The sequence below is a fragment of the Pinus tabuliformis genome, chromosome J (genome assembly GCF_031772625.1).
Source record: "Pinus tabuliformis cultivar Carrire ecotype Pingquan chromosome J, CPIR1, whole genome shotgun sequence".
NCBI classification, from domain to species: domain Eukaryota; kingdom Viridiplantae; phylum Streptophyta; class Pinopsida; order Pinales; family Pinaceae; genus Pinus; species Pinus tabuliformis.
Window position 1 is genome coordinate 449,532,763 of NC_142295.1, and position 14,613 is coordinate 449,547,375.

Consider the following 14,613-nt stretch of genomic DNA (forward strand, 5'->3'; position numbering starts at 1 on the left):
ATTTAATATACTTTTTTTTAGAAGTAAATATTTGTATTGCCTTCCAAATAAGATACTACATGGTAGTGTTAGAGATTTTAGATAGATTGATAATTAGGGAGCCTAACCATATCCAAAAATGTATTTGTTTTAAGGAGGCAGAAGGCAAAATGTTGTCTAGAGAGTCAAAATACAAAATACATATGTTGAAAATCGAGCCTTCGAGACATTGAGAAAAGGACAAAGAAAACATGGATTGTTAAGATAAAAACATAGCTAGATGAAATAGACTAAGAGGAGGGATCTGAATTTGTTGCTGCGATATGGATTGACTCCTTGTTGTTTCAATGTGAGTACCCAGTAGTGGTAGGGATACCAAGGTGCTTCTCGATGCACTTCAGTATGTGATCCAAGTCCATGTACCGATGCAGGTATTCCATTGAGAGGAGGAGATCCTCCCAATTTTCGTGCATATCTAGTAAGACTTTTCCCAACAAATATTTCATGTGCTAATAAAGGTCCACTGTGTACATATATTGATTATATCCTCCACATGTGTGGCTTGCATCGGGCACACAATCACCCATGTTTTGTAGTACCTTTGAGTCTAAAAGAAGGTGTCGTTGATTTGCCATTTCCCTTTCAACCTGTGAAAGTTCCGCCTAAATAGGAGGCATGTTAAAATCTAGAAAATGTGTTGTCGAGCCTTCAACTCTGATATGAGCCTGTACACTGCCTCGATTTCCACACTTTTGATAATGCACTTCCCCCCCAATGGAAACGAGCTCTCTGACGAGGCATTTTGGTTGCACGAGGGGGAAGACTGTTTTAGAGGGTGAGGAGAGAGAAGTTAGAAATGGGACAAGGCTGGACAAGGGGTGAGGTGTCCACCAAAGAATGTTTATGAAGCAATGTCCAAGGAAGAGGGTCAAAATCAGTAGAGGGCTTGACAAGATGTAAGGTTGCCAAGAAAGGATAGGACTAGAGAGGAAAAAATCCACAAAGGCTTGAGTGTCATGAGAGTGTGAGGAGACAACAAAGCTTAAAAGAAAATAAAACTGGTGAGGAAGAAATAAAGCCAAAAGAATTAACAGAAGTTTAAGTCGAAACTGAGCCACAAGAGAGTCTAATAACAAAAGGCAACCAGAGAGAAAGGAGGGTTGACCTATGACCTAGAATGGTTAGCCTACTATCGATATAGCTAAACAATGCACTAGACCTCCAATGCAAAGTTAGAAAAACTAGATACAACTGTGTCCAAAAGCAATGTTCAGTGGTTGATGTGAATTGTGGTTCAAGGCTAGGAATGGAAAACACAAGAGTAATGGAATAGGGCTCATTAATGAGCTGGTCTTCCTTCCTAATAAATTCTTCGAGAATGGTGAGAAAGACAGAGACCTGTGATGCCAAAAGAGGAGTAGACTGTTTTGTGCAAAGCGCACAGGATAGGGCAATGTCAAGCTTGCTATCAAGTACCCAGCTCCTTCGCGAGAAATGCGTTTAAATTTCCATAGTCCCTAATTTAACAACATGAAATTTCCTGCCTAGCAAAGAGCTTGTTATTTAGTTTTGTCGTTGGATGTGATATGGGTGGTAACCACAAACTTGACATTTAGGTTCCTCATCAATGGCTATAACGTTTAATTAGTCAAATGGGGCAACCAAGGTAGGTGAGCTAGTGAGAAGATCCTTCTAAGGTGAATGGACCTTTCGCAAAGTGGAAGTGCAGGGGTGGTATTCCATATGCTAAACACTAGACAACTGCATGGGTGCGTCTTTCGCGCCTTGATTACAATTCATATTTAAACAACTAAAAAGGCATGCTACCACGTCCCCAATCATGTGACCAAGTAAGGCAACAACAACCCACCCCACGTTATCATGCATAAAACACCTTGTTCGATTTTTTTTGTTAATATATTCTATATTTATAAAAATTTCACATTTTTATTAAAAGAATAATTTATTTTAAAATGTAATGCTATTAAAGTGGAGATGTATCGCATATTAAATATTCATGTTTAAAGTAATTTGACTTTAGGCCCAAAACATAAATTTCATATTTATTGGGGGAGTAATTTCGCTCTTAAGAGCGACATGGTGAATACTAAATAACTTATTTAAAGGTAATTTCCTACCCCGTATTTAAGATGTATACATTAATTTAAATGATAAATTTTAAAATATTTTTTTTTAAATAATATAATATATAAAATTTATTTGATTTGTGTTAAATGTGTAAATCTGATATCTTATTTTTTATATTTATATTTTAATTAAAAAATTAAATTATATTTAAAAATAATTTAACTTTAATACCAAATCCAAATCACAACTGTAATTTCATATTTTTATTATTAAATAATTAATTCTTATCTAAATTTAAGATATTTTATATTTATTAAATAAGTATGTTATAATTTAAAATATTATATATGGAGATAATATTTAATATGAGAGTAAACATGGACTCTATATCTTAATAAAATTAATTTTTATTTTTTTTTATAAAACAAAATATGTTTTTTCCCATATAAATTTATATTTAATCATATTCTTATTTAAAATATACTTTAGTTTTATTAAATTTTAATATTTAACTAATATATAATTATACATAAATTTGTTTGGTTTTTATTATAATTATATTTTTATCTTTATTTATTTATTTATTTATGTTAATTTACAAAAATATTTATTTAAAAAATCTTAACACATATATGTACATATCTCTATAAACTTTCACAATCAAATCATTTAGAACAAATCCCTTATTATACTTGGTTTAACTATAATCTTAAAATTAAATTACTATTAAAAAGAATTTACTAATTCATATCATACCCAAAATAGAGTACATCAATTTCTAGGAAAGAGTTGTACCAAATATCATCTCCACTAACATGATATAGGTGTGATTATCGGAATTTATTTTTCTTTCATAACGGAATTGTGAGAGGTGCTTTCCAACTCAATCTGGAAGAGATATTGTAAGGTTACGTATGTTAAACATTTTGATTTGGTCAAATTACATAAAAATAATGACTTGTGACTTTTTGGAAGCTTTTCCGGTGTTTTCCCGGTATAATTTCTCTAAAATCCCATGTAATTTATTGAAATGACAAACTTGATGGGTAACCCTTGCACAATCCAAGTGCCCTAGGGTTTTTCAACCTGCTGAATCCATATATGTAGTCAAAAAACCAGTTCCGGTATAATTTCTCTAAAATCCCATGGAATTATTGAAATGACAAGCTTGATGAGTAACCCTTGCACAATCCAAGTGCCCTAGGGTTTTTCAACCTGCTGAATCCATATATGTAGTCAAAAAACCAATTTAAATAACACAAATCAAAGTTTCACCTCAATTTTTTTTCGGGCCGATTAGGCACCATAAAATCCAAAAAGTCTTAGATCCATCTTAACTTTCGATAAATCAAGCGCCCCGAGAGAGAATAACTTAGATCCAACTTAACTTTGAATATATCGAGCGCCCCGAGAGAGATCAAATCTCTTGAGATGAGATCAAATCTCTTGAGATGCAAACCTTTCTTGGAATTTTCAAAAAAAAAACATTTGCACCTTGAGAAATTTGATCGGAGTAGTCTTTAACGCGACTTTTTGAAAGCCTTTCCAGCGATTTTTTCCGGTGAAAATCCGGCAGTAATTTATTGGAATCCAAATTTGATAGCTAATTTCTGCACAATGAAACCGTCCCAGGGGTTTTTCAGGGTGCTGAATCCGAATATGCAGTTAAAAAACCATTTTAACTGCAACAAATCATGATTTCATCTCAATTTCTTCCGCCGGATTCCGTCACCGGAATCTCAAAAAGTCGCATTATAGACAACTCCAATTTGATCCCTCTCAATCCTTGATAAATCCCTAATTAAATTAAGATAGATCTAGATTAATTTATATCATATATAAAACTAGAGGACATCAATTTTTAATAAAAAATTATAGCGAACATCATCTCCACTAACATGATATATACGTGATTATGAGAATTTATTTCCTTTTACTAATATTATTATCGTTACATTAATAGACATAATGTTTAATAGAGGGAACATAGGTAGATTTTTTCATTACAAAATTACTTATAATTTAATTGTTAATTAATATTGAGAACAATTATTAACAACTATTACCCATTAACACGGATTCACTCATCATTATTATTAAAATTTACACCATGTAAATACACTTTTATTTAAAAAAACAAACTTTCAATCCCTCTTGACTCTTGATAAATCTGGAGTTAAGTTAAGATGGATCTAGATTGGTTTATATCATATAAAAAACTAGAGCACATCAATTTCTAATAAAAACTTCTAACGGACGTCATCTCCACTAACATGATATATACGTGATTATCGGAATTTATTTCCTTCTATCTAATATTATTATTGTTACATTAGTAAACATAATGATTAAGGGGTCGGTCAAGCCCATCGCTCACCCCTGCAAGAAAATCGGCCAGCCTATGAATCCTGTCAGGTCAGGGCGAAGATTGGACATCGAGCCGAGCTTGTAGCACGGCAGATTTTTCATTTTTTTAATTACAAAATTAATTATAATTTAATTGTTAATTGATATTGAGAATAGTTATTAATAACTATTAACCATTAACACAGATTCACTCATCATTATTATTAAAATCCATACCACGATAAATACACTTTTATTTAAAAAAATAAACTTCCAATCCCTCTTAACTCTTGATAAATCTCGAGTTAAGTTAAGATGGATCTAGACTGGTTTATATCATATACAAAACTAGAACACATTAATTTCTAATAAAAACTTGTAACTAACGTCATCTCCACTAACATGATATATACGTGATTATCGAAATTTATTTCCCTTTAACTAATATTATTACCGTTACATTAGTAAACATAATTATTACTAAAGAGAATGTAGGTAGATTTTTCAATTTTTTTAAATTAATTTAATTGTTAATTGATATTAAAGATAATTATTAATAACTATTACCCATTAACGCGGATTCACTCATAATTATTTTTAAAATCCGCACCACACAAATACACTTTTATATAAAAAAAATAAACTTTCACTCCTACCAAATACCCCTTATGATTTTAAAAGATAAACTTCCATACCTACAAAAATATGATAAAAAATTAATAAAACAAAATTATTACAAACCACATTAAATTGAATTTATTAAAAAGGAAGAAGGGAATTTTCCTTTCAATTGGCCGAAGGATATAAAGGCTTGGCGTTATCAACTAACGGCAATCTAACGGTCAAGGGGATTCCCGGACAATCTCCCGACCGTCCGATCGAGCCACGGATATTCGACGTCCCCGTCACGAGCCCGCAGATTACTTGTTGTCTCAGCCAGCGTCCATGGACATGGCAGGCACGAGCGGGCCCCACCACAAAACCCGGCCCCGATCTGACGCAAAGGACGCTTACGTGGCTTGGATTTTGTACAGCTGGCAAAACTAAAAGTCCACCTATGAAACGCCCAAATAACTGACCGCTTCCTGCCCGTGGTTAAATCTGTGAAGGGCCAACTAACCACCGTCTACACGGACTCCAACTTTGTTTTCGTTTCAGCTAATAAATACGGAACCGAGCCAGCGAAGTCCCCTCACTATTACCATGTTCCCTTCGCTCTCCACGGATTCCAAACCTTTCTGAATTCCAGCGAGTAGAAAACGCGGTCTGATCAAGGTACACTGTATAGATTTGGTTTTTTTTTTCTTTGCTCATTGGGCATTCCGAGAAAAGTTTTGGCGGAGGTCGTATAACGGAGCTTCAATGGCGTTTTCTTGACCTAAAAGCTGCGGTGGATCCGCTACTGGAAGAGCTTACAGCGCAGAGAAAATGTACCAGATCGAAAATTTAGGCTTGGATCGCCTGATCATCGCCTCTTGCATTTTTGTTTAGCGGTAGCTTGTTGCGGATTCCGGCTTGCTTCTGGAGCATTATTTCGTTTCTTGACCGGTAAAATTTGACCTGTTTTCCTTCCTGTTTTCTTGTTTCGCAGATCACGCAGAGTGTTCCAGCTATTTTGCCGTTGTTTGCACATTTTGATGTATTAATTTAGAAGTTAAAGTCTTTTTTGATGTTGCCTTTTGCTTCTCGTATAATGTCTGTAAAATTTGAGTTTCTTTCATGTTCCTTTCTTATATGTGTGTTTTATATGTGAAATCTTAGCCGTTTTTCCTGCTGCTTTTCCATTTTCATCCATTTTGCATGTATTTTGTCTTCGCTATGTTTGCATCTTCATCTATTTTGTAAGTATTTTCCATTTGCTGTTCTTGCAATTTCAGTAGGCTGGGGCGGCACGTTTTTGTGCTTTATTTGTGAAATTTCCGGTTTCGTAATTGGACTTCATACGCAACGGTGGAGTTTCTGCTTAAGTATGTGAGTCTTGCTGTTGAACTTTCTCATTTTCGACAGCCGCTTCTTTGCCAAAATGTATAGGATTTTGGAACTTTTTGAAGGCGTGACAACTGCATGAAGAACTGAATTGATTGCATATGTGCAAATACACTTGCGGGACGGATGTTTTACGGCGTTTTGCTAGCAATTCATGCATTAAGCTAGCTGTCCGAGGTTAAAGCTGAAATTTTCTCTATGTACGAGCGCTTTTTGCTTATCTAGCAAAACCGGGGTTTTGTTGCTACTCGCGGCAACTTTGCGCTTTTTGTGAACTAGGCAGGGTAACTTTCCCAAATATTTCTTTGCGTTTGAACAATGGACTACGCAGACCTCACTTTATTAGATAACTGCCTGGCTTTCTGTTTCAAGGTTGTATGGATCTTACAATTTGGACGTTCTTAGATTTTGGTTTCTTTTATCTGTCAAGGTTGTTTTTATTTGCCTCATCTGGATTCAGTTTGTGTGGGCATGATCTTGTGCCCATGTTACTGTAGCTTATCCCCTACCAATGGTTATCATAATGTGCCTTTCGTGCTTAAACTTCATAAATTGCATACTGGCTTTTTGTAGCTGTATTTCCTGTTTTTTTTGGCATTACATCAAGGTTTTCTGTTTCAAAAATCCCTAATTTTTGGTATGCCATTGAGAGTAAAGGTTTTTATATTTCCGACCTTTTTAGTTTTTGCTAATTTTATCATGAAATTGTCTTTGGTAAAACAATTTGCATCTATTTATTTTCTTTTTTATGATTCGTCTTCAATTGCTGTTTTTAGTTTTTGATCTTCGCATTTAGTTTAAATGATTTTAGCTTTTGACCCGGTGCTCTGTAAATGGAACTTTATTTTTGCGTACAATGCTATAAAATTGTGCATATATGCATTTCCGTCCTTGTTTTTGTTTTGGTTGGAGTTTGATGAAGTGGGATATTGACAGAGATCTTAAACAGAGTGAGATCCACAGCACAGTGTTTCAAACACATACAAATAAAAGCTTAAAATTAGGTGAACAGATTTCATTTAAAGGATAGTGAAAAACCCCAAACATGTCTTCTGAATTTACCGAATTTAAATTGATTTAGCTGCTAATATGAATGTTTCTTATTCAAGCTTGTGCAATAAGCATCACATCCAAATTAGGATTTGGTAGATATGCTTGTATGGTGTTGTTTAGGTTCTTGATGACTCTTTGATATTGGCCGATTGGAATAATTTGTTTTCAGGTGTTTACAACTTTTATAAAAGTCCTTGTATCCTTGTGCAGGTAGCTTGATAAGGCTATTCCAGATAAATAAGTGACCTGTACTGTAATGCCGGCTTGCTAGAAAGGGTATACGCAGTTGGATTTCACTTGGATTGGGTGCACTTGCAAGACTAAGGATCAGGCATGTTCTTGTAGTTTGTAAGTTTATATCCAGATGGCCAGCCCAGACATGCAGAGAGCAGACGATTGCAATCAGAGCATGGTGTCGACAGAGTCAGCTAGAGAGAAGAGCACTGATTCATGTGTTCCAATGAGTGGGACTCTCAGTACATGCAGTAGCATTGATGTAAGTTTCAAGAGCAGTCTGAGCAGCACCATCACTGGTTCTAGTAGTGTCAAGAGCAGTTTTAGTGGGAAGGTAAGTGATGGCATGGGTGCAGATGCAAAGATTCCTGAATGCAAAACCGTTGACAATGTCAAGAATGAAAGGCTTGAGTGTGTTGAAAGTGGGAAGAGTAGCCTGAGCGTGGCCAGCTACAGAAGCAGTGTTAGTGACAGCAATGAAAGTAACTGCAGTAGTTTGAGCAGTGCTCTAAACAAACCACACAAAGGCAATGATCCAAGATGGGACGCCATTCAGGCCATAAAAGTCAGAGATGGCTTTTTGGGTTTGAGTCATTTTAGGCTTCTGAAGCCCTTGGGAAGTGGGGATATTGGGAGTGTTTACTTAGCAGAGTTGAGGGGAACCAACTGTTTTTTTGCAATGAAAGTAATGGATAAAGGGTCACTGGAAAACAGGAATAAGTCTCTAAGAGCGCAGACCGAGAGAGAGATTCTTTCTTGTTTAGATCATCCATTCTTACCGACATTGTATTCTCATTTCGAGACAGATAAGTTCTCCTGCCTGGTCATGGAGTTTTGCAGTGGAGGGGATCTACATACCTTTCGGCAGCGACAGCCTGGGAAACGCTTTTCTGAAGCTGCTTCACGGTAAGTGAGGTTGTCAGCCTTTATGCATATGGAGAGTACCTTTAACTTTTTGGTAATTCTGGGGTCTACATAGATCACGTCTAGATTTGTTTTTGTTTATTGTTCTGGTCCTGGTGCCTATTGTCAGTTGCACTTTCAAATGTCTGTGGGTGGGATTTCCTGACTTTCCTGCAGTAAATCGTAAGCTCATCTAATTAAATGTAAGTTTGAATTTGTTTGTTTTCCCTTATTGCAGGTTTTATGCAGCAGAAATCCTACTTGCCCTGGAGTATTTGCACATGCTGGGAATAGTCTACAGGGATCTGAAGCCTGAAAATGTTCTAGTCAGAGGGGATGGGCACATTATGCTTTTAGACTTTGATTTATCATTAAGGTGTGTTGTCAGCCCCACTCTTGTAAAGTCGGCATGTATCGATCTTTCACGAAGAGCCCCTGTGTACTGCGTTCAGCCCTCTTGCATAGAGCCTTCATGCGTGACACCAGTGTGTCTGCAGCCTTCTTGTTTCAGACCTCGTTTTTTACCTCAGAGATCCAAGAAAACACGAAAGCCAAAGAGTGAGTTTGTAAATCAGGCAACCCTTCTTCCAGAACTAATTGCGGAGCCAACCAGTGCTCGATCCATGTCGTTTGTGGGCACTCACGAGTACTTGGCTCCTGAAATAATCAAAGGGCAGGGCCACGGGAGTGCTGTTGACTGGTGGACATTTGGGATCTTTTTATACGAGCTGCTTTACGGGACGACACCGTTCAAGGGGGCAAGCAATCGAGAAACGTTAGAGAACGTTGTTGGGCAGCCATTGAAGTTCCCAGATTCTCCGACTGTAAGTTTTGCTGCTCGCGACTTGATCAGAGGTTTGCTTGTGAAAGACCCGCAACATAGGATAGGCTTTAAAAGGGGAGCCACTGAAATCAAACAACATCCATTTTTTGACAGCGCGAACTGGGCTCTTATTCGCAGCACCACACCTCCTCAAATTCCAAAACCTGTTGATCTGAGCTTCTTAACGAACAAAGTCAGTCCTCCCAGTGCTCGTGGTGAGAAAAAAAAATTAGTAGAGTCTGATGCGAATTCCTTTGATTTTGATTTTTTCTAGTTTGGATAATGCCCTGCAATCCAATCTGCAGAACGCATGCTTATATTTGATACTCCATTTTCAAGAAATTTAAAAGTTTGTATTGTAGGCTGTGCCTATGTTTCAGTAAAACTTCAGTCCAACCTGGTTTTCTTTGTTTTGTTTTTGCATCAAGTGCCTCAAAAAAATCAGAGTGGATTACCAGCCTCTTTCTAAGCTGTGTATCATATTTTTCCTTTACAAATTGGTTGTTATTAAGCCATAGACCATCATAATCGATCAATTTACTGTAAATGTATTTTCACTGCCTTGTTTATTAGCTTACATATAAATAAATGGAAGGCTACTAAAGTTTCAATAATGGAGAGTATCTCTCAGCTTATTATTGTCAAATGGTGTGAAAAAGGAGCAATAATTGACAGCTGTGGCCCTGCATTTCTGTAACTTAGGCCACTTTTGGTGTTTATTATTGACCAATGTGGCCCTGCAATTCTGTAACATACTTCACTTTTGGTGTTTGCCTTGTTGTGGCCCCATATAATTCTTGTAACTTGTGGTAAACTTTTGATGCTGGATCGAAAAAGTAAGTACGTTAGGATGACTTCCTGCTTGTTATAAATTTATTTTTGATGATGACATGTTGAGGTTGGTCTGGGTAGAGGATCATTGACCAATCTAATTTGGAACTGTCAATGTTACACTTAGTTTCACTTTTATATTTCATTTTCAGCTCTTTATTATAGGGCTTACTTAAAGGAAATAAGTGGCGTGCTAGCCAAGGCTATTTTTATTCGTGGCTTGACTAAATTAATGCAAAAAGATAGGTGGTTTGGGTTCATAGGAATTTTGTTTTCACTATATAAAGTAAATTTAAGACTAGTTTTTAAATTATTTTAAAACTATATTGAGCGCTTGCTTGGGTCCATTTGCCACTTCCCCAAAACGTTCAACATCAGCTTTATGTTGCCCAACATCATCTCTATGTCCCCTGCGGATTGGGCAAAGTATTTGCTTGAGATCTCTCCATCTTCGGATCATATTTTGGTAAAATGAATATTTGTGGGTCAGTTTTCAGTAACTGCATGTTTGTGGGGTTGGCATGTTTCCACTTAACTTCACTTCTAATTTGCGATACTATTATTATACTATTTCTAAATAAATATAAAATATATCCTAATAATATAATATGATATAAATTTTTCATCTTATTATAATACTCTAGTATCTTTCCTGTAAAATCATTATAGTTATCCAAATTCTTAAAAACAATTAGTGAAGACCCACCATCAAACTAAGTTGGAGAGTTAGATGTATGTTAATATTGTACTCTAATAATATGGTTGTCTAAGTTCTTCATCCTAAGCAGAGTGGGATGTATATTAAATTCAAATTTGATAATTTATTTATTTAATTAATATTTTTTTTAACTTAATGAAAGATATAATATATATATTTTTAAAAGGTAAAATATATATTATTTTAATAAATAAATATTTTAGTTGATAAATAAAAGTATAAGTGTGTAGGGATTTGAGATTGTATTATGTTATGATTACAAATTACATAACTGATCATATTCTTTTACGTTGAAGTCTAATGTGATATTTTAGCAATGCTATATTAATATTTTTTGATTGATTAGGATATTACTTGAAATTATATTTTCTAATATTGGTGTTTTGATTGTTGTTATTAATCTTTAATTTAGACTATGTTATTGAGATTTTAGCATTGTTTTGTTGTTTAATATTTTGATATGTTGATTATCTCATCCATTTTGTATTGAACTTAAATTAAATACAATTGAAATTAAATGGAATTTAACTTATTGGTTATTTAACTAGGCTTTAGGCTATTTAATTATAGATTTAAGCTCACTTGCCTGGATGAGGTTGTATCTGTGTGCTAAAAGTAAAAGATTTCGGTGTCATTTAAGGGCCATCACTGGGAGGGTGTTCACATTGAACTCACAAAAGTTTGTATAGAAGAGCATCACATAATCATACAATGAAAGCAGTGATTTGATACACAAATGTGTGAATTTTATTGCACATGTTATCCTCTATTGTTGTATGGTTGTTATATGAGTGGGCCATCACTTGAAGGGTGTTCACATTGAACTCACAAAGTTTGCATAGCAGAGAATCATATAATCATACAATGAAAGCAGTGATTTCATACACAAATGTGAATTTTTATTGCACATGTTATCCTCTATTGTTCTATGGTTGTTATATGAGTGGGCCATCACTTGGAGGGTGTTCACATTGAACTCACAAAAGTTTGCATAGAAGAGAATCATATAATCATACAAAGAAAGCAGTGATATGATTTACAAATGTGTGAATTTTTATTGCACATGTTATCCTCTATTGTTGTATAGTTGTTATATGAGTGCAATAGAGAGATAAATATTACAAAAGAAACACGTCACTATAATCACGCTAGAACTAATTGTTGGATCTACAAATCCTCAAGTAAGAATAATAAAGTAAAATGGAAAAAAAGGAATACCAAAACAAAGGAAGTGCTACGAGAGGCCATAAGAAAATCCCTAATAGAGAATCAAGAACATGAGAAATTTAGGTGACCATAATTTAAGAAAAATACACCATTGGAGAAAGTATAAAGATAAATTGGATGAAGATAACAAATGAATGATAGGTAGACCTAAGCATTTAACATGCATTTCAAAGCTACCAACATTTGATGGCATTACAAACACAGATGATTATGATATATATGCAATTGCCATTGTGGTAAAGACTTGGAAGTAAATGAGCAACATTCAAAAGTACTATATGAGCTACACCATTGACATTGTATAAGCCATTTAAAATGTTGATTGAAAATCACATTTTAACATTAGGATTGAGGTGAAAGGTTGGTTGAAAGAGTTAAGCAATACATCTTGATGACAAACCCTTAATGTTTACTCATTGCAAAGCTATAAGACATTTTAAAGGAGAAAATAGACATGGGAGGTGAATTATAGAGATGTACAAGATAGAAACTAGAAAAATTAACACTAAGAAACATAAAGGATGCTTTCCCACATTTGTGAATGATATCCCAGGTAAACATGTTGGTGTTGACTAATGAATCTAATTGAAGGTTTTCAAATTAGGCACCCCTTAGCAAATAGTGAAATTCTCAACATTGGTGACAATTAGTCAACCACTTAGGCTCTATTATTACTCTTCCAAGTTGGGGGAAAATTATCTTAAGCACAAAATAATCTATTGGAATTAGTGTTAAACCTTGTTGATACTCAAAACTGTGTGACTTGAACATTAACTATTAATCACTCTTATGTGTTAAGTGAAAGGATAAGTGGTATTGATACCTAGATTTAAGACCAAAGAGGTTATCAAATTCCCTTGTGTGTTCTCTATTAAGAGTACTTACATGGAAGTAAGTGGAAAGAAAGGTAAACAAAATATAATGTTTTAATACATTCCCTTCTTGCAATGGTTTTTTTAAAACCAAATTGTACATTTTTTATAGACTTCATGTATTTTGAGGAATTGAAAATTAAAATGAACAAAACAAATTATGGACCAAAATGCCATCTTTACCTCAAGCATAAAAGAAAATAAATAATGTTGTTCCCTATGTGTTTTTGTATTTTTATAACGCTTATTTCTAAATAACAATAATTGGAAAGGAAATCAATAAATAAAACATAAAGTCAAATTATAAATTAATTTAAAGCCCACACGGTCTAAAAATATGAGTTTACATTTATGTAAATAATAAAAAAATAAAGACAATGCACAACTAAAAATAACGTAAGATTTAAAATCATAACAAATTGATCAAATCTTGAAGTTTTTGCAACTTGGCAAGGATCAATAGAAGACTCACTCATAATGATATAGGTGGTTTTGACTAAAGAGAAATACAATGCTCCTATAAACATTTTAAGCAACTAACATTTAGAGATAGGTTCTAAGAACAACAATTTTGTGACAATCAAATCACAAGGATGAGAAAGACTAAGATTTCAAGGGGTTGAGCGGGGGGGGGGGGGAAGGCAGGCGGAGAGGGGGGAGGGCAATCGTTTTAGAGGTGGTCAAGGGAGGCATAAGGGGGCTATTGAGCACAAGGGTTTGGTGATGAGATTGAAAAATGTTAGCAAGAGAGTAAGAAGGAGAATGTTGGGCAGGGGAGTGGCGGTTATCGAGTTCAAAAAATCACATTAGGGGATGTTCAAATGGCTACTGAGCTTAGAAGGAGGAAGACATGAGTGAACAGAGAGTCACACGTTGGACTGGATGTAAGGATGCATAAATAAAGGGTTAGGAGAGAGGAGGTGGTGCTTAGGATTCATAACTTCAAGATGAGTGAGGATTGAGTGGGTTAGATGTTGTGAAGGTTTGGTTGAAGGAGAACCGCGCACATCCAATCGTAATGAGGTGTCAGGGTCGTACTGTGGGGGAGATTGGATGGGCTTAAGGGGAGTTTGATTTGGGTAACAATCTTCATAAAGGGAGAAGTTATATGGAGTAGAAGAGTTCCCAGGGATGACTGGAGGAGAGGAGAGGATAGAGGATTTAGGGTAAACACTGTAGGGGGAGGGATGTGGCGATTGGGTGAGTTAAAGAGAGGAGAGGCATTGAACGGGTTGGATAAGATAGGGGATGCTTGGGTTTGATGATTGAGTTAAGTGGAAGATGATTGGCACGAGTTAGATGAATTCAAGTGGGTAGAGCGGGGATGGGGGTTTGGAGCTTGAGTGGAGGAGGAGAGTAGAAATATGTTCAAGTGGTTGAAACGAGAACAATATTTTGGAGGGGTGTTAGGACTATGAGGAGTCAAAGTGTAAGAGTTAGAGGGAAATAAGGGAGAGAGGCAAACCTCAAACTGGGTGGGAGAATAAAAAGAGATAGAAAAAGGGTTGAATAGCGTAGAAGGGTTGGAGTTAAATGTAAAGGATCTAGAGTGT

General features: G+C 35.3%; 1 protein-coding gene across 2 annotated transcripts; it reads left to right on the forward strand.

Annotated features, from left to right (window-relative positions):
• The first annotated feature begins 5,615 nt into the window (after window positions 1-5,615).
• LOC149227753 (serine/threonine-protein kinase D6PK-like) lies at window positions 5,616-9,825 on the forward strand. 2 transcript variants are annotated; one of them, XM_089377910.1, is made up of 3 exons: window positions 5,616-5,961; window positions 7,663-8,592; window positions 8,828-9,825. In XM_089377910.1, the coding sequence occupies exons 2-3, from the start codon at window positions 7,817-7,819 to the stop codon at window positions 9,684-9,686; spliced, it is 1,635 nt and encodes a 544-aa protein (XP_089234036.1). In that variant the 5' UTR covers window positions 5,616-5,961; window positions 7,663-7,816; the 3' UTR covers window positions 9,687-9,825. The 2 variants fall into 2 exon arrangements, with proteins under 2 accessions (XP_089234036.1, XP_089234037.1); XM_089377911.1 differs by lacking the exon at window positions 5,616-5,961 and adding an exon at window positions 6,132-6,678.
• Window positions 9,826-14,613: the final 4,788 nt, after the last annotated feature.